Below are 19,127 nucleotides of genomic sequence, written 5' to 3' on the forward strand. Positions count from 1 at the left end.
AGTTGGCCTTGGACCTAAGTGGGATGTACCTGCATGACAGAAGCTGAGGACTAGCCACTGAGTGGGGTTAAGAGGAGGCAGAGATCCGTGACTTTACTCATCTGCTTGATTTATTCTTCTCAGTGTGTTTGGCTGTTGCCTGTGGAGAAAGAGGAAGTATCTGTTTAAACGAGCTCTAGAAATAGAAATTATTTTAAGCTCATTCTTAAAGTAAACCATATTCTTCTTTCCCCACAGGTGCCCCTTGTCCATCCTTATTTCTGAGGCTGTCACCCTGGAAGAGGCTCCTGTTGCTGGACAGCTGGGAGTGGGTGTGGCCTGAAAGCAGTAATTACCTCTCCAAGGGTAGGGGTCCTGCCCTGCCTTCCATAGCAGAGCTTTGGGCAGAGTCAGGGGCTCACAGCTTCCCTTCATCTTTCTGTTGTTCATAAGCAGCCTTTAAGTTCTTGCTTGGGAAAATGGTCCTTCCTGCCTCCCTTTGTGAGGCAGCTTCATCTTGCTCTCTGTTCCTCTATTTTTTTTTTGAAGGGTGGGCAGAGCGAGAAGCGGTAAAGCATAAAAATTAAGAGTAAACTCAAGTCAGAGAGACCAGGGTTCCAGTCTCGGTGCTACTACTTTCTACTTGGTGATTTTACTTCTCTGCTTCTCAGTTTCTTCATCAGTAAAATGGGCAATAAAAATAAGATCTAACTTAAACAATTGTTCTGAGGAGTAAATCAAGTAATTCTTGTGAAGCTCTAAGCACAGTGCTCAACACATGGAGTATACTCAATAAATGCGAGCCACTATTCTGGTTATTATTATAGGGGCTAAACTGTTATATGTGGGGAAGGGCAGCAGAGAGAAGATTTTTGAGTGTTTCCTTTTTGCCATGCAATGTCCTCGGCCATTTACATTCACCATTTAATTTAAAAAGGGATCAAATATGTGGTGACAGAAAGAAATCTAACTATGGGAGGTGAACACACAGTGTAAATATATATATGCCTTCCCGTTAAAGTGTATCGCTGAAACTTATTGGATATTGTTAACCGATGTCACCATAAAACAAACAAACGACAATAACAAAATGCTTACAGCTGGTTTTTCTTTTGATTTGGTGATTCATATTCAATAAATATTTTCATTACAAAAAATAATAATTTAATTCTTCCATTGACTTGGTATGGAAGGTTTTATTGTTATCTCTATTTTATAGATGGATAATTGAACCTCAGAGAGGTTAAGAAACTTACTCAAAAGACTAATGTATATTGTCGAAAGTCAGGATGCTGGTTATCCTGGTTGGGGAGCATCGGGGCACAGGGAGGCTTCTGGGATGCTGGTACTATTCTGTTTCTTTATCTGGCTCCTGGATACATGGATGCGTTGATTTTATGAAAACTCATTGAGCTGCAACTCGATTTTATGACTTGTTCACTTTTATGTCATACATTTTTTCAATAAAAATTTCAGAAACAGGAAAAAATAAATAGTAGCAGCAGTTTGCCCTTGGTCACACAGATTACAAAAAGCAGAGCTAGCTCTTTCTACCCCCACATGCTGACATGAGGCCTTGGGCTGCAGATGCTCCTCATATGCCCAAGGCCCTTACAGTACAACAGGCTATTCTGTCCCAAGGAAGCTCTGCTTCGAGCCCTGTTCAGGCAACTAAAGAGGAAGCAAGATCATGAACCAGTCTGAGGGCCTGACTCTGCCAGAGGGAGGCCTCCCTGAGGCAGCCAAGCACACATATATATGTATATATATAATTTTTTAAACAAAATATAATAGCTGTTTTCATGAAGAGAGAGGTAAAAAAGTCATTGGTGAGTTTTTGTTTTTAACAATTTAAAAGGCAATTGGCTCTAAGAAACCATGTGTACAATTTTCCTGGGTAAATATTATAAGCTTTTAGGTTAAAAATAACATTTAAAAGCCTAATAGTCAAGCAGTTGCATTGTTCAGAAAGTCCTGCTCTTTCTCAATAAATAACAGTAAGTGTGAAGACATGATCTTAACCTTTATAATTGGAGCAAGCCTTTATCATTTCAGTTCTTCCTGATCCATTTGCTCCACCTAGCTGGCCTCATCAGCGCCCTTTGTGTGCTGCCTTGACTCAGAATAAAAGCCAAGTCCCGACCTTGCCCTCCACGGCCTTACAGGTTCTGCCCCCACCTGCCGCCCTCCACTGCTCTCACTGCATGTCCTCCATCCTTCCCTCTGCCCGCTCGACCCTGGCATCTTTGCTCTTCCTCACTCATCTCAAGGATACTGGCACCCCAGAGCCTTTGCACTTGCTGTTCTCTCTTCCTGAAACAGTCTGCCCCCAGATATCCACAAGGCTTGCTCCCTCACGTCCCTTGAGTCTTGGCACAAATGTTTCTTTCTCAGTGAGCCTTCTCTGAGCCACTTATTTTAAACTGCGATGCCTACTCCTCTTTCCACTCCCAGCGCTCTCCTTCTTCTGTGTTCTTTTGTCTTTCATAGCGCTTACCACTTCCAACATATTACATGTATTGCTTATTTATTTGGAAAATTAGTTTGAAAGTTGACTGTTATCTTACTTCAATGTAAATTTCACACAGGAAATGATTTTATCTATTTGTTTACTATTACGGCCCAGAGCTTAGAACAGTAGTTGGCACAGAGTAGGTGCCAAGCACCTATTTGTTGAATGAGTAAATTCAACAAATTCGGTGGCGGGGGAGAGTGGTGAGGCAGCAAGCTTAGCGACAGAAATACTAGTTTGAGGACTGTTGCAAGCCAAAGGCAAAGGGACTTGAGCCCAGCCTTCATGATTAACTGTGCATGTCTTCTGTCGTAATCTTCAAATGATGTTGAATTATGTCATATTTAAGTTTTTTACTACTTTGTCTTGGTTCTTGAGGCAGATCAAAACTTCATGAGAGTGGAGGCTTGGCATGTTCATCTCTACTTTTCCTGCAGTGCCTGGCATTTATGTGCTGCTAACTATGAGGCACTCAACAAACTTTCGATGCTTCATCAATGAGGATGTTACTGAACTTTATTTGACTAAGTGAATTTTAAAGTGAATTTTACTCGATAAAGATCTCAGGATCTAATCTATATTCTTACACTATTGTACTAAATAATTTTATTCCATTACAAAAGTAATATACATGATCCCTATAGAAACTTTGGAAATTAGAAAAAAAAGTTGAAAAAATAAAAAAGTCTTTAGTTTCACCCCCCATAAAAGAAACACTAGCATTTTAATCTTTCCTTTAAATACTTTTCTAGCCACAGCTTTTTAATGTAATAGTAATAATTGTGTGTTTACATTTTTGCATACTGCCTTCTCCATTTTATTAGTGTACACATTTTTCTTTGCTATCAACTTTTAGAAAGCCTTATTTTAAACAAGTGCACACTATATAACCAAGTAGCTGTACCATAGCTTACTTAACAGAACTAATATTTCACATTTGTGCTGTATCTAGTTCCCTTTTATTGTAAAGATGATGTGCTATTTTGCAGACCTATTATAGCCTGTTATTTATCTTGTCATCTGCTTTTGTGCCTTAGTCTTATTACCTGTAAAATAAACATAATGAGAAGTAAGAGAATTAAGGTAAGTGAATGCAAGAAACAGTGATGAGCATATAGTAGGTGTTCAGTAAACATCAGGTGGCTTGGAACTGAAACGTTGGCAGTTGTTAAGTATTGATAGCCATCATGGTGCTTTTCTCTGGCTGCAGGCTGCACCTGATGCAGGTGGACTCAGTCCAGCGCTGGATGGAAGACCTGAAGCTCATGACCGAGTGCGAGTGCATGTGTGTCCTGCAGGCGAAGCCCATCAGCCTGGAGGAGGATGCACAAGGTGACCTCATCCTGGCGGGCGGCCCTGGCCCTGGAGACCCCCTGCAGCTGCTGCTCAAGCGAGGCTGGGTCATCAGCACCGAGCTACGCAGGATTGGGCAGAAGCTGGCCCAGGACCGCTGGGCACGTGTCCACAGCATGAGTGTGCGTCTGACCTGCCACGCCCGCTCCATGGTCAGTGAGTACAGTGCTGTCAGCAGGAGCTCCTCACAGGAGATGGACCAGGTTAGTTGCCCTGGGATGGGTGTTGGTGGGCACTTGCAATGGGAATGCCTTTTAGAAGAGTGGGTCTGAGTTGTGTGGCATCTGAGCTCTTCCTCCCCAGGGACTTCCTTCCTCTTCCAATAAAATGGGGAAGACGGTAAGGACCTTTATGGAGTATGTTCTCTGTGCTAAGATTTATGCTAGCCTTTTTATGCACATCTCATTTACCCTGCAAAACCCCTGAAGCAGACATAACTATGAGAGGCTCTGCAATGGTTACATATACCTACTTTCATGCCAGACTGCCTGGATTCAAATGTCAGCTCTGCTGTGTGACTTTTGCAAGTTGCTTAACTTCTCTGTGCTCCAGTTCCATCATCCTAATGAGTATAATAATAGTATTTATTCTATAGATCTGTTGTTAGGACTAAGTGAGTTATTATATGTAAAACATTAAAAACAGTTGAATAAAAATATTAGCTACTATTATTGTCCTTGCTTTATAGACAGGGAACAGAAACTCAGAGAGCTTAATAACTTGCCCAAAGTTATATAGTAACTGCTATAAGCATCATTCAACTGAAGCCTTTCTGATTGTAAAGCCCATGATTTCGATCTTCTCCAAGCCCAAACGAATCATTGAAAATCTCCCTTATTGTTTCTCTTTCTTTTGGCATTTACTTCCCGCTGTTGTGGCGCGATCAAATTTAAGACCCATGGGGCCAATTGAGATTAATTATGAGCCTTTATTAGCCAGCGACTGACTCTCTCCACTAGAGAATCAACCCGGAGCCTCCAGAAAGGATAGCTTAAAAAGCCCCCAAACCCCCTCTAGCAAGCAAGCAGGTTTACAGAAGTAGAGGCTGGCCATTAACCTATCTTCACGCGGGATAACTACACCCTTAACATTAGCATATCTTTGCACAGAGTATCTCCTAGAACTACACCCTGTTTAACATTAAACAATGGAAGCGGAAGTTGGCCATTTGAAAATTTTCCACCCTTAGCACCACCTTAGTGCTTTACTGTTTTCCTCACTCCACTTTGCAGACAGTAAACTTCAATTCATGCTTTGAAGCCCAGTTCAAATGCCCCTTCCTCTCTGAGCTTCCCAGATTCCCTGGCATAACTAACGGCTCAGTTTTCTTTTTTTCAACCTCCCAAAGCAGCTGCCGATGATTTCTTTTGCCACCATATTACACTGTGTTATAGTTTATGTGCCTGTTTCCCAAATCAGATGATTTAATTCTTCATCTTTATGCCCCAGAAGGCCCAGTCGGCAATTGATCCTCAACTAATGCTTATTGAATTGAATAAAATTGATCTATTTTTCTACAGATTGAGAAGCTGCTAATGGAGAAATGCTCAGAGCTCTCGGCAGTCACAGAGAGGTAAATCTGGACAATGGGTAAATCTGGACGGGGTCTGCCAGCTTGTTCTCAGGCAGGGGGAGGGGCTGGCATCTGCTCTCAGAGGAAGAGTGGGAGGGGGGAGGGGTGCTGGAGGTGATCTGAGAGTTTTCTTTTGCTGACTTTTATCGGCAACCTTGAAAGACTTCCTTGGGATTTTCTGCCCCATTTCCAGGCCTTAGGGAGAATGTAAAAGGCTGACGAGAGGCCCAGGCATAGGAAGAAAGGATTCTTGAGTGTTGGTAACAAGGACAAGGTTTCCCACAGCTTTGGGAGGCCCCTCTGATCCCCAAAGTCAAGGCAAGGTGAAAGCAGACACTCATACCCTCATACCCACGTACACATAGACAAGGATTCCACAGACACTCACTTGCTCATGCACAGATATATAAACACACACTCATGCAATCACAGAAATACACTCACACCCTCTTCTCTGTATCTCATACACATATACATACATCGTTTACACTCAGACACATAACACACTCAATCTCGCATGTACACACACCTAGTTATATGTTGACACTCTCGCTCACCCTTTCCAGCCCCCATGCCTGGGAAGGAAACTCTGGAACATAGCATCCTTTGGGGCCCCTGTGGGGTCTTTGGCCTTTCAGTGTAGAAAGTTCTCAGGCCATAGGCGTAAATTTGAGCCTGATCCCCAGCTGTTTTTCCTGTCTGGGGAGAAAATGCTTCTCCTTTTTGAACACTGTAGGCAGCCACCCCTCAAAGGGAATTGCCATGCACCTTTAGAGTGAGCACCGGCATATCTGACACTCCAGCACCCCTCCTCTGCAGCACCCAGCTCCCCTCCCCCACTCCTAGACCCTGGCTGTGATGATGGCAGGTTCTCCCAAGGAGAAGCCTGGAGGTAAGATTCGGCTGCTTTCTGATGGCCTTTCTTCCTGGTGACATGGAATGTTAGCTCCCATCTTAGGCCAGCGCGTATCTGAATGCTAGGAGGCCAACAGATGAGCCAGCTGTGGACTGCTCCATCTCTGACTCCTCAGGAGTTGGTGTTTTCTCTCTGGGCTACTTGCACCACCCCCAGGCCTGCAGCGGGCCCAGATCTGGTCCCTGCAATGCTCTGGGTTGACCACCTGACCCTTCTAGCGGCCCACCCCATGGTTTCTTTTTCCCAGGTGCCTCCAGGTTGAGAACGAGCATGTCCTGAAGTCGATGAAAGCTTGCGTGAGTGAGACCCTGAGCATGCTGGGCCAGCAGTTTGGCCAGCTGCTGGAGCTGGCCCTGACTCGGGAGGTGCAGGTCAGTGTGAGCTGGGCTGTGAAGAGTTGGGGTGGGCAGAAGAACTGGGTCAGGCTAGGGGAAGCTCTGAATGTCTTGGAAGACATTCTCCTCTGATCACCCAAGTGAACTCCTGCACTTGAGAGACGTGAATGTCAGAGGGGAGCAGGGACTTCCCAAGCAGTTAGTTTAGCTCTGTATTTTTTAGATACGAAAACTGAAGCCCAGAGAGAGCAGAGACTTGCCTAAAGTCACACAGCAAGGTAGTGACAGAGCCTGGCATCTCCGAATTGCATTTTCAGTATTGTCCCCAACACCTTAAATCTCCTCTATTGAGTACTGCCCACAGAGCACACACTGGATTTTTGTCATCCTGAAAGACTTAAGGCACCTGCAGGGAACAAGCTGATTCTGGAAATCCTGGTAATAGAGAAGAACCTAGAAAGACTTACAGTCCAGCTCCTGACTCTAGACAGGCTCCTGCTTGATTCCAGAGTGGGGGTTCTGGAAGTCCTACTTTCAAACTGTGGCTCACCATGGGACCTTGGTCAAGTTCCTCAACCTCTTAACCTCATTTCCTTCATCTATAAAGTACAAACCTTCCCCAGAAAGAAAGTGAGAGGACTAAGCAAACAACATATGGAAAGTGCCTTGTACAAAGTATGGGTTAAATACTTTATTTCACTCTCTTGCCTTTTCGTATTTTAAAAGCCTCCCAGAAAAGCAGATTCCATAAGGTTCCTATTATAAAAGGTATTTACATGTTATTTATAGTTACAGAAATATTGCGTTACATATTTGCCATTCTTTTCCCACCACCAAATAAAAGCCTTCTACAAATAACAAATCCCTTTCCATACTGGCTTATCTCCAAATTCAGCCTCTCTACTGAGGCCAGACTTTGCTTTCTCTCTTTCCTGTGTGGCTGGCTCATTTTGCACAGGCACAGAGCTTTCTGACCTGGCTCACCTGCTGCATGGTGCAGCTGGCCCCATGCATTCTCACCCTCCCAGTGCAGAAGGGTCCACTCTCCCTGTTTTGAGAGTGTGGGACAAGAAAACGAAAGGGCTAGGGCTGGGGTGCTGAGGCCAGCATCTAGAGCTGATGAGCAAATGCTGACAGTTACATGTAGGAGCAAGCTGGGACCAGTGTCCCAAACTGAACCATCAGGTCCCAGAGGGACTCCGTGGAACATGAGGGCCAAAACTGGGTGAAGAAATTGAGGGAGAGAAGGGTGAGGATATTGAAGTTAGCAGCGGAGAGGAGAGGAGCCTGGAGGAATTTTTGAGCAGGGGCACAGATGCCCACTGATGCTTTTCATGCCATTTATGTGCTCTCTTGCCTGGAAGTACTAAGTTCAATTAAAAGGGCTGAAATAGAAGAGTTGCACTGGATTGTAAACAGAAGCCAGCTGGGTTTGGAAGTAGCCATCAGCTCTTTTGCCAGGGGGTGAAAGGGTAGGGTGTCTTGTTGATGCTCTAGGTCACAGAATCCTGGGAAAAGGTCCCTGGACTGCCAAGAGCCTACTTGGCTTTTTGGGCTATGTATCTAAAGTCTTCTAAAAGGTCCTCACACATTCATAGTGTTTCTTATTTGAACTGTAGCTTCCATAGACGGAGATTTTACTGTGCTTTGTTCATGGGTATATATCTAGTGACTAGAACAGAACTTGGCATACAGTAGGCACTCGATAAATATTTACTTTATTTTTAATTTATTAATGAACAAATATTAAGCAGAATATTCCAAACTTATATAGTCATACATCTTTTTTATTCTTAAAAAGCACCTATTCACTTATTCTGGGATGCTGGTGTTCCATAAAATGCAATTTGGGAAACATCTTTTTCTTTCCGCTAGGGAGCCATCTAGGCTATTGACAGAGGACCAGTGCTCTTCCCACTTCCCCATGCTCCTCCGAAATAGTACATGGTGGAACGGTGCTTACAAGGGCAGTGATAATTTAGCACTCCTCTGCACTGATCTCCATTCAGAGGAGGTTCCTAGGAGGATGGGAAAGGGCTGAAGATCCAAGTATGTGGAAAACAGGTGGAGGAGCAGGGGATGTTTACCCTAAAGATGGAAATTCTGCTACCTCCAAAGTTCTGTGCTTTGGAGCCCTAAAAAGAAGAACGACCTCAGGTCCCTTGAGTGAATCTAAAGGACGTTCCACGTGAAAGGGAGTTTTCGAAGCAGTAGGGCTGCCCTGCAGTGGAAGGGGATGTTTGAGGAACTGCCCATCACTAAGATGGGGAAGACATCAGCAGTAGATGGAGGTTGGACTGAGTGACTAGCGAGTTCTTCCAATCGTGACAGTACACAATTCTAGGAATGGGGACGTTGTGGGGTAGTGGACTGAGCATGGCGTTTGGAGGCCTATCAGGGTTCAAATCCTGACCGTGCTACTTACTGCGTATGCAAACTTGGGCAAGTTACTTAATTTCTCTGACCCCCAGTTTCCTCACTTCTACAGTGGGTTGTTAGGATTAAATGAGGCAACACGTAAGTAGCTGGTGGCACTCTTCTGATTGTGTCACCTGCTCTATTCACCTGAGGCCAACAACAAGCTTTGCTAAAAGAACTCCTAGTCACCTAACCAGTTGTTTATTAAGATAGTTTAACTATTTGGTGGGCATGGAAACATTCAAGGCTTAAATGTTAGGAGCCACTGATGGGAAATTAATACGCGTTGGTGATTAGCTTATGTGGGAATAAAGGATTAGCCATATGGGTGGTGAGGGAGAAGACTTACAACTGATGTACTTGAAGATGACTCCTAGGGGACTCTCCATTAATCAATTGACTCTCACCTGTACCTTTGAATCCTTGGTTCAGCTTCATGTGTTTAGATGATATATTCATTCATCCTTTCGTTCTATCAATCAATTTTTATTTTAGTTTAAAATAGCACCTTTATTTTAATAAAACTGATTGGGGGACGTATTTTTGGCTACGTGGCTAAAAGAGTTTGTTAAAACTATATCTCACAGCTCAATTTCCCCTTCTCATCCCAGGCAGAGCTAGACAACTTCAGATCTCACCTGAGGGACAAGTACCTGGTGTGATAAAACCAAAGCAGAGGGACACTTTCTAAGAGAAGAGAGGCAGGCACCAAGCTGAACATACTCGGTTTCTTCTTCCAAACTCACTAACTCATTTCTACCTTCCTAGCGAGGTGACGTGGAGGGTAGGGAGTGAAGCCAGCAGAGGTGATGTTGCTGACAACCTTTCCTAGGAGAACAGGAGTGGGGACCAAGTATTGCCTTTTAGTAGTATACGGTTCTTGTCCTGTTATCTGTTGGCCTTTTTCCATGAGGCTATAGTCAGGCAGGAGTGGGGCTGGGCCCCTTTAAGGAGGAGGTTAGCTGCCTGTGGGGCAGTCCTTTCCGACCTTCATGAAGCCGTTTCCCCTACATAACACTCCTACTTCTTTGTGGATCCTTCTGGCAACTTAGACTTTGCTCCCAGCAGGCTTGGAAATGATTCATTATATTACATTCATTAAATTAAACTCTAATGAGGATTTGTAGCTAAAGCTCAAAATTTGCTTTCCTGACTTATTTCCCACTCTTGGATTTTGCTCAGCTATCTTGTCCAATATAGGTAATTAGAGGCTGCAATATGATTAAATGGCAACGTAAAGATGATTCAAACATCCCTGCCAGTTGAGAACTCTAAAGACGTCCAAAATTTTAATATAGTCTCTTGTCTCATTGTAAAGTTCCCTGGGAGAAAATAAAGTAAAAGAAAACAAAGTAAAAATAACAGCAGTAAAAAACGGAATTCCTTTATCCTTCGGAATAATTCAGGAATTCCAGGCAACATCTTGTCCCAGGACTTTGTCCTTGCTTCCAAAGGCCTTACAGGTAAAGGGGGTGGTGGCAAAACCACCTTGGATGCAGCTGTGGCGGGATGTCAGTCAGTTTATTTCCATTGTCTGTGGTTTATGAACAACATTCTCTGGGGGAAAGCAGCCACCATAGGTTAATTGTAGTCCGAGATTTACCAAATAAGGGAGAAAAATGTCTCCTTTCTCATAGAGTAAAGCCATTGATAGGCATTCGATAAGTTTTCATTTTCCTGCAAAGTTAAGCATTTGCAACTCTTTCACAAGAACTTGGTTGATTTGCATCCTATCCCATACAGCATTTTCAAAATTGCTTACTTTCTTGCTCCCCAATAAATGCTGTGTTTCTGTCACCCCAGGCTACATTGATTTGGGCTCCCTGAAGTGACTGAGGCTAGTAGTCTTCCAACTGCTTCAAACACATTACTTTCTCCAGATTCCCAGAGATTTCCCAAGAGAAACATGTATGATTTTAAGAAAATTAATTTCCAGATCTCCAATTTTTATTTTTTTTCCTAGAATGATCCTCCCAACACTACACAGAGTTTTTAATAGCCCTTCTATTACTTTCCAAAAGAAAGACATATGTATCATTCATCCCAAATCTTACAGTGCATTGCCTGGCTGTACAAAACCTTGGAATGGGAGTGGGGAGATCACACAAAGGGGAACCTTTCATCTATGAATTGTAAAACCTTCAGGCTTCCATGAACTGTTTTACACATGTTTCTGTTGAGAAAGGCATTAGAAATGGTATATTTTGCCAATGTGGGGATTTTCTGCATTCAGAAATATGATTGTGTGTGAGGTCTGGTGTGTGTGTGTGTGTGTGTGTGTGTGTGTGTGTGTGTGTGTGTGTTGGAAGGGTGGTTATAAAAGTTTCCAATTTATCTTACCCCTCCTATCTCCATTTATTCTCAAAATCGTGCATGGCTCTTGAAGGACATTTTCCTTAAAGCAAAGAGAACACAGGACACATCAAACTCTAAAAATGTCTTTTTTGGGCACACAATTAAATGCAGCAATTTATTTCAGCTACATTTCATATTCAATTCTATGTTATCAGCTGTAAAGAAAAGTGTCTTTGAAGAGCCAAAGACTAAATGATACTGAATCTTTTAAATGTAACTGGAATATTTTTGAGAATGACCAAATTTTTAAAGATATATTGGATACAAATTTTATGTGATGTTTTTTAGATTTGGTGCACATTATTTAAGAAGACGGTTAAAGGCTATTTTGTGAAAACATTTAGGAAAATATTTATAGTAATTTCTACTTCCTGTTAACAAAAGATAAAATTAATTGCTAGCAGCTGGGCTAATTAGATTTAAGCAGTAAATAAATTTTTCCTTCTTTAAATACATGGTGAAGTTTAAGCATGAGAGCTATTAAATATAACTGAATAATTTCTGATTTTTTTCTTCTCAAATCTTATATAACTGTTCCCTAAAAGGAACACCAGAGTTCAATAGATACGCACCTGTTTACTGAAGAAATATAATGCATTTTTATCATATTTCTAGATTTATATTAATTTACAATGTTAGTTACACATTACTTTGCATTATTAAAAATTTAGTAAATTGTTTGATCTTGGCTTTATAACATATACAAATAAATCAAATTTTACTTTAGGTCTACATTATTTTAATATTGATAGTTTTTAGCACTTTCTCTTAGAGAATGATTTCCATTAATTATTTGTCAGTGTTTTTAGCATTTCTCGAAACACATATCAAGACATTTTTTAATTAAAAATGAAGTCAGGTCTTTATTGATATAATGTTAAGTCAACTTGGCTGATTGGCTTGACAAAAAAAAACCCGTCTTTGCCAATTAGTTTATAGAGTGAGTATTTTCCACGAATTAGATAAGCAAAAGCTATAGCTTTAAGGTTTCGGTAAAACATATTTGAAACACACAAAAATATTTAATTTAGAAATTGTATTGGCAATGAAATTAATAATATTTTGACTTTCCTAATCCTTTCTGAATAATTTGGATAACCCAAGGTGCTCTAAGTGAAAGAGTAGTGGGTATAATTAATGGTTGGTTGATAAGCTTTGGTAAAGTACTTTTGGAAGTCTTCCCAGAAATTGAGATAATGAATGAATGACTTTAACGATTGGGTAATAAATGCTTTTGCAAGTCAAATGGTTTCCAATTCTTAGCTTTTACCAATGTAGAGGAGGACCAATTTAGAGGAGTTATCAGCTGGCAGATCATTAAAAATAGTGTTTGATGATAGATCACTATGTGATTATATAACTCAGAATATGCTCAAAGGGTTGAACGACTTGGCTATCTAAGTTGGCTATATAACTCCCATTTCTCTATATAGATTTATGGGAACAAGATTTGTCAGGATTTACACCTAAAAATATAGCAGTAACTCAATATTTAATCATGAATAAGTGAATGGATTAGAAAGCCTTAAAAGAATAAAAAGCCTCATTCATCTCATGAAAAGATCTATTTATAATAACATTTTAATTTTATAATTTATAATTATTTATTAAACTTATAATCTATGTTGTTTTGACCAATGATAATGATAATAATTGTAATGGTAACTCAACAAAGAAGAGATTATTCTTAAATACTGAGATCCTTGTAGTCAGAGGAAATAAAATTTCAAATTTCAATGATAAGTATGATAAGGGTGAATAATAAAACACTTTAAAACTTAAATGTGTTACATTAAGATAAAATTCTGAGGGAGAATTGGAATGAGAATGTAAGTTTAAGGATGAAAAGAAAAGATGAAAAATGTTTAATTGTTAAAAAAATAGATTATTCTTGTTTTTTTTAAATGGATAATGGTATCAAGTTGTTTTGATATTTAGATTTTATTGACTACATCTGAGTGATGCAATGGTTATATTTTTTTGTCAATATTTACAATCTGCTGGAAACTACATTCTTTCCAACTTTGCTTTTTAAACTTATGATAAAAAATTTAACCTGTCAAATTAAAAATGTAGAAGAGGTCATATATTTTTTAATATTCTTTTAGAGATTTATGAAAAAACAACAACAACAACAACAATTGACATAGGACACAAAGGCACTGTAGTCTCATGTCATGATGGCTACTGTCCCTTCCCCTAGCTAGAGAATTGCTTGGGGTTGAGACCTCAGTCTTGTAGGGAGGGTTTCCTTGTGACAGTTCTGAAGTCTGCCCCCTTATGGGCCTAGTGATGTCTACTCCCTCTGTCTCATGCTTCTTAGAACATTGTCTTTCATATCTTTTGAATATCTTAGCCTCAAGTAGCACTTCATCCTGCTACATTTTTTTTTTTTTTTTTTTTTTTGCAGTAATGAACTCTGCCTTCAGCATTCTTTCCTCTGCTCCTTTCAGAGAGACTTAGCTGAATTTCTAACAGTTTACCCTGCATTTCATATTAGTTTCTTTCCTTCTCTAACTCATAGAAGAAACCCAGTTGCTGGAACTGATCAGCTTTCCCACTTTGACTTCTCTTTCTTTTCTGGCATGTTCCTTTTTCTGAAAAACTCTTCTAGATTTTGGGATTTACCTTATCGAGAGAAATGAAATCGGTCAAGGTCTGGGTCTGCCCCAAACCTCTGGTTCTTAGAGACCTTATCCACATTTGCCTCCTTAAATTGGATACTCCCATTCAGGAGACATCTTCTCATCATCCTCTCTTGAGTATGTCCAATATTTCTGTGCTTTCCTCAGAGTCTTAATTCATTACTTTCTCCAATATGTTCTCTTAGGATAGAGGCAATGCTACATCCACATATTTGAAACATTTCACTAGGAAATTTATCTAGTAATCCTTTGTATATTTCATGCTGATCTCTATAGTCTTTTCCTGTGTTCCAGAATTCTATTACTGCACAACAAACAGTCCCAACAACAATTCTTTTTTATTATATCTCAAGAATTTGGAAAATTCTTCAGCTCCAAGTGACATCAACAGAGGACACTTGGTAGTTTTCAGTTGGCAGATGGTTCAGAGAGTCTTAGAAAGCTTCATCACGTGTATGGTACCTTGGGAGCACCTGAGAGCACTGATCAGGGATTCTACACGTGGCTTCTGCAGCACGACAGTCTCAGAGTTATCAAACATCTTACGTGGTAGCACAGGACTCTGAAAAGAATGTTCCAAGGAGCCGCAGTGGCAGCTTCAAGGTTTCTTCCCCATCTTAGAAGTCTCAGAACATCAATTCCACCAAGTGCTGGTTTCTATTGGTCACTGAGAGCAGCCCAGGTTCAAAAGGAGGAAAATCAGAACACACCTCTTTATGAGAGGAATAGCAAAGAGTTTGTGACCATCATTAATCTACCCCACCCTGTCAAATCTTCCCACCTTTACGGAATCCTTTCATATAGCTGGGCTAACCTTGCAATGTCTAACTGTGGATTCTCTACCTGAAGCTTTAGGAAGAAGCTTTACCATATTTTCCTGGCTCCTTCTGAGGAGCTCATTCCAGGCTGCTGTTTGAGAGTTTGCCTGTCTTGATAAATTTCATTGGGCTCCAGTTATTCTTTTTGGTTGAGAAACAGTCAAAAATCTATCCTCCTTTTCGAATTCCTTATTTAAAGCAGTTGAATTTCATGCATCTCCTTAACCTTCTTATATCTTTATCCTGATTTTCAATATCTCATTTTTGTGTTTCATATCTGCATGGTCTATCTTTTAAGAAAATATATCTGTCATTCAGCAAATCGGTCTGTTTTTCTTTATTTTGTTTGCATGTTTTTCAAGCTCTTCTCATGATATAGGGTGAAGTAAATTTTTGATACTTCTCTAATTCCTCATTGATTTCCTGAAAAAACTTGGTTTTAGAGACTGTGTTAGTTTGAAGTTGACACAAAGAGAATTCCGTAAGAGATGCCTGTGAAAGAAAAAGGGGAGGAAACAGGAGTAGGGGTGCAAAACTATGTTGCAACTGAGGAAAAAAGGAAGAATTGAGTAGAAAAAGACAGAATTTTCAAGTCGAAGTCACCTGTTCGAGGAGTGCCCTGTCCCACAGTCATGGATCTGTGCCAGTACGCCTGCTGTGCTCAGTCCGGGTGGGGAGCAGCTTAGGGGAAGTGCAGCCTTGGCAAGAACATAGTGATGAATCCAGAGCGGAAGCAGTTGAGGCTCTTGGTCAGTCACCTCTGCTCCTTGCAGCAAGAGCCCTGGCCACCAGAGGGCAGAGCACTGTAGATGCCAATGGACTGCAACTTGCTGAAAGCTAAGAGGCTGTTTAGCTTCCTTGGCTTGGTACTTTCATCTCCACTAGTCCAGCGGAGGTCCTGCCAACATTGGAGGAGATGAATTCACTGATGGTTGAAAACAGGAAGTCGGATCACAGGGTTAAGGTCCAACTCCACCAGGTACCACATGTGTGACCTTGGTTTGATTTCTTTGTCTCTTTCCTCAATTGTGTAATAAAGTTTGGACAAAACTTCTGAGGACCCTTCTAGCTCTGACGTCTTATGATATTTAGGGCCTTGATGATTTTGGAGAAGCTTTGATTTTACATCTTCCCAAATTTATGCCCGCGAGAAGGATACTTATCATTTGTCATTGTCAGAGAGCTGATTCACTGAGACAAATCTGGGGTGTAATTACAGTATATATGTGTATAGACATTAAAAGAAATTATTCTCAGACATAAATTGTCTAATAGTAGCAGGCGATTGCAAAAGACATTGGGTTTGAATTGTTTAATATAATGTTAATTTGCTTCAAGTGCAAACACTAATCAGGAACATTAGGTAATTATCATTTAGGTACAGAACCCCAATATACGAAATCTGCATTTTCGTGTGAGCATTAGTATCACTTATGTAACTGCTTCTGGTAATGGCGGGGAAGGATTCTAAGAAATACGTTCATTATAGAGATTCATAGTGACTAATCTCGATTGTTAATTTTACCTTTTATTGAATAACTTACAAGAGGCATCTATCAAATCTTAGGTATAATTTTTATATTTAATATAGTTTGATTAAATACACACTTTATCTTAGTGTGAGAATCCTATGAGTTTGAATAAAGAAGAAAAAGGAAGAATCATTTACCTTGAGCCTCAAACTCCCTTAATTTTAATCATTTTACAGATGGAGAAACTGAGGACTAGGGTGTTTACTTCAGTTGTCCAAGATCACAAAATAGAAACTGCTAACAATTTTATTTTGCTCTTCAGTTCCAGCTACCATTAGAAGTCTTTTATATATATTGACAACCTTAGTAGATGGGTACAACCACCATAAGAGATAGACACTGTTATGTCCACCGTTTTGCAGACGAGGAAACTGAGGCATAGAAGGGATAAATTACATGCTCCAGGGCACGTAGATGGAAGTGGCAGAGCCAGGATTTTCACCCAGGCGGTTTGGCTCCTGAATCCATGCTTTTAACCATATATACACTTCCTCATCAACAAAGTATGTTTTTAAAAAGGCAACCTTGGATAGAACTCAGATATTATTTCCTTTTAAGTGTCTTTTCCATAACACCAGAGTTAATTAGAAACAAATCCATTTAGTATTTCAAAATAAACATGGCAACCGAAATTGCAAAAGTGGCTGCTCAGAGCACCCATCTCTGGAGGTCTTACTTTCTTGCATGAGACCCCCAAAGGCAACTCTGCCCAACCTCCATCTCCACATCTCTCAGGAGAAATTCAAGAAACTAGTATTAATTAGCGGATAGAAATCACTTATAATCAGTGAATCATATACTTCAAAGTAATGACTGATTATCAAGTGGTTTCAAGATATGTGAAAAGCTTTTTCTCAGAAATAAGCTAAACTATTCTAGGAATAATGTTCTTATTGATAAATTTTCCATTTGCTTTTCTTCCTGGGCCTCCCTGGGTCCTATGTTCAGTCATTCCCAGCCCTCTCACCTTAGATTTAGCTATCCTTCAGGTCCTCAGCCTTGACCAGAGTGGCTTACCTTACTGAGTTTACCCGCTCTTTGACAGAACTCCCAGTGTTGCCGTTTTGGCTTGGCCAGACACCCAATGCAAATGTCCCCCCACTCAAGCAGTTAAGCCTCTGTAGAGTAGTGTTTCTCTTAACTCAACACCTGAACCCATCACCTAGCTGGAGTTTCCTGTTGGCTAATAACAACCCCAAATAAGCAAATTCTTTGGTCATAGCTGTAGCAACTCATTGTTTGTCAACTTGATGGTTTGTTTAGTTAACTGCTGGTTGCTGTCCTCCTTAGGAGTCAGTAGCACAATAAAAGGGTACTTGCTGAGACCATCAATGTTGAGAGCTGATTTTCCAATCCACTAGAGTAGGGCACATTTGTTGTCCATGCCCCAGGGGTTTGAAACAGTCCCATATTTCTGAAATGTAGTTCAGACCCCATGCTGACTCATGTCTTTCCCAAAGTTAGAACATCATCATCCCATAGCAAGGTGGTGGATGGGGTAGGATTATAGATTCTAGGGGCCTCTTAGAGCATGGACCCATTGGTATTTCATTAAAGAAGATGAGCAGAGGGTAGGTGAGAGGGAGTAACCAACAAAAACTGCTCTCTTTTCCTAGGCACTGGTGAGAAAAATTGATGCCTCTGACAATATCTACACCACAGAATCCACCACTGGGAACTTGTTCAGCCTGACCCAGGAGGGGGCTCCTTTGTGCCGTATCATAGCCAAGGTAAGTTTCATGGTTGGAGGCCAAAATGAGAGGCCTGGGGAGAATGAAAGGAAGCTGCTTTAGTGGGAACGGCTGGCTCAGGAAGTTGTCCTGACTCTTGATTTGCTTGTTATATGGCCTCGGAAGAGTGACTTCTCCTCTCTGGGCCTTGGCGTCTCCATCTTTAATAGTGGCCAGCCCTCTCACTCATTCCCTACTTGATGTCTCAGTGCCCTCAGACCTTCTGTCATCTTTCTTCATGTAAGATGTCTATTATAAATATCAACACTCCTTCCAGTCTCCACATATCCCACCAAACCCACACTGACTATATCTCCCGACTCTAGTTCTTGGCTGCATCCCAAAGATGCCTGCAGCCACTCCAATACTACATGAGAGGAAGACATAATTGAAAAAGACAGTAGTTTTCATCAGTTACAATGAAAGTTATAATTTGTTAGCTTCATGGTCAATTTGTCTCTACACTTGAAGTCTAAACAGTTAGGGCAAATAGAGGCAATTGGTAACCTGAGGATTTCACTAGGGTCTGTTTTGTTTTTACTTTTTTACTTGAGAAATGACATCACTACTGGGGATAGAGCCAGTTATCTAATTGGGAGTAAATTCTGTCCTTCAATAGACTTAAGATACCAGTCACAGGAAGATGCTCCAGCTTGGTGGGTCCTAGTCCTGACTCTGTATCACAACTGCTCTGGGAGTTTTTGGAAAACACCAATACTTTGGTTTCCACCCAAGGTTTACTGAGGTCCTGCAGTAAGACCTGGGAATTGACATTTGAACGAGCTCTACAAGTAACTTGGAGGCATGGCCAGACTATAAGCATCACTGATCTAAGTCCTAAAGGGAAAGGTATCTGGCCAGGGGAGAAAGAAAGTATACATCACAGCAATAGCTGACATTCAAATGTTGCTGTCCACTGTGCTTAATGCCTTACATACATTGCTTCTTTTCAATCACAAAA

At 40.9% G+C, this 19,127-nt stretch overlaps 1 protein-coding gene across 1 annotated transcript in view; it reads left to right on the forward strand.

The window, feature by feature from the left end:
* Positions 1 to 19,127, forward strand: part of INSC (INSC spindle orientation adaptor protein) — a 112,904-nt gene that overhangs the window by 47,929 nt on the left and 45,848 nt on the right. Inside the window, exons 3-6 of the mRNA XM_016139568.2 lie at positions 3,702 to 4,047; positions 5,365 to 5,417; positions 6,581 to 6,704; positions 18,053 to 18,166. Coding sequence (XP_015995054.2) covers positions 3,702 to 4,047; positions 5,365 to 5,417; positions 6,581 to 6,704; positions 18,053 to 18,166 — 637 coding nt within the window. The remainder of the gene's footprint in view (positions 1 to 3,701; positions 4,048 to 5,364; positions 5,418 to 6,580; positions 6,705 to 18,052; positions 18,167 to 19,127) is intronic.

The sequence above is a fragment of the Rousettus aegyptiacus genome, unplaced genomic scaffold (assembly GCF_014176215.1).
Source record: "Rousettus aegyptiacus isolate mRouAeg1 unplaced genomic scaffold, mRouAeg1.p scaffold_m13_p_5, whole genome shotgun sequence".
In the NCBI taxonomy this organism is placed as follows: Eukaryota; Metazoa; Chordata; class Mammalia; order Chiroptera; family Pteropodidae; genus Rousettus; species Rousettus aegyptiacus.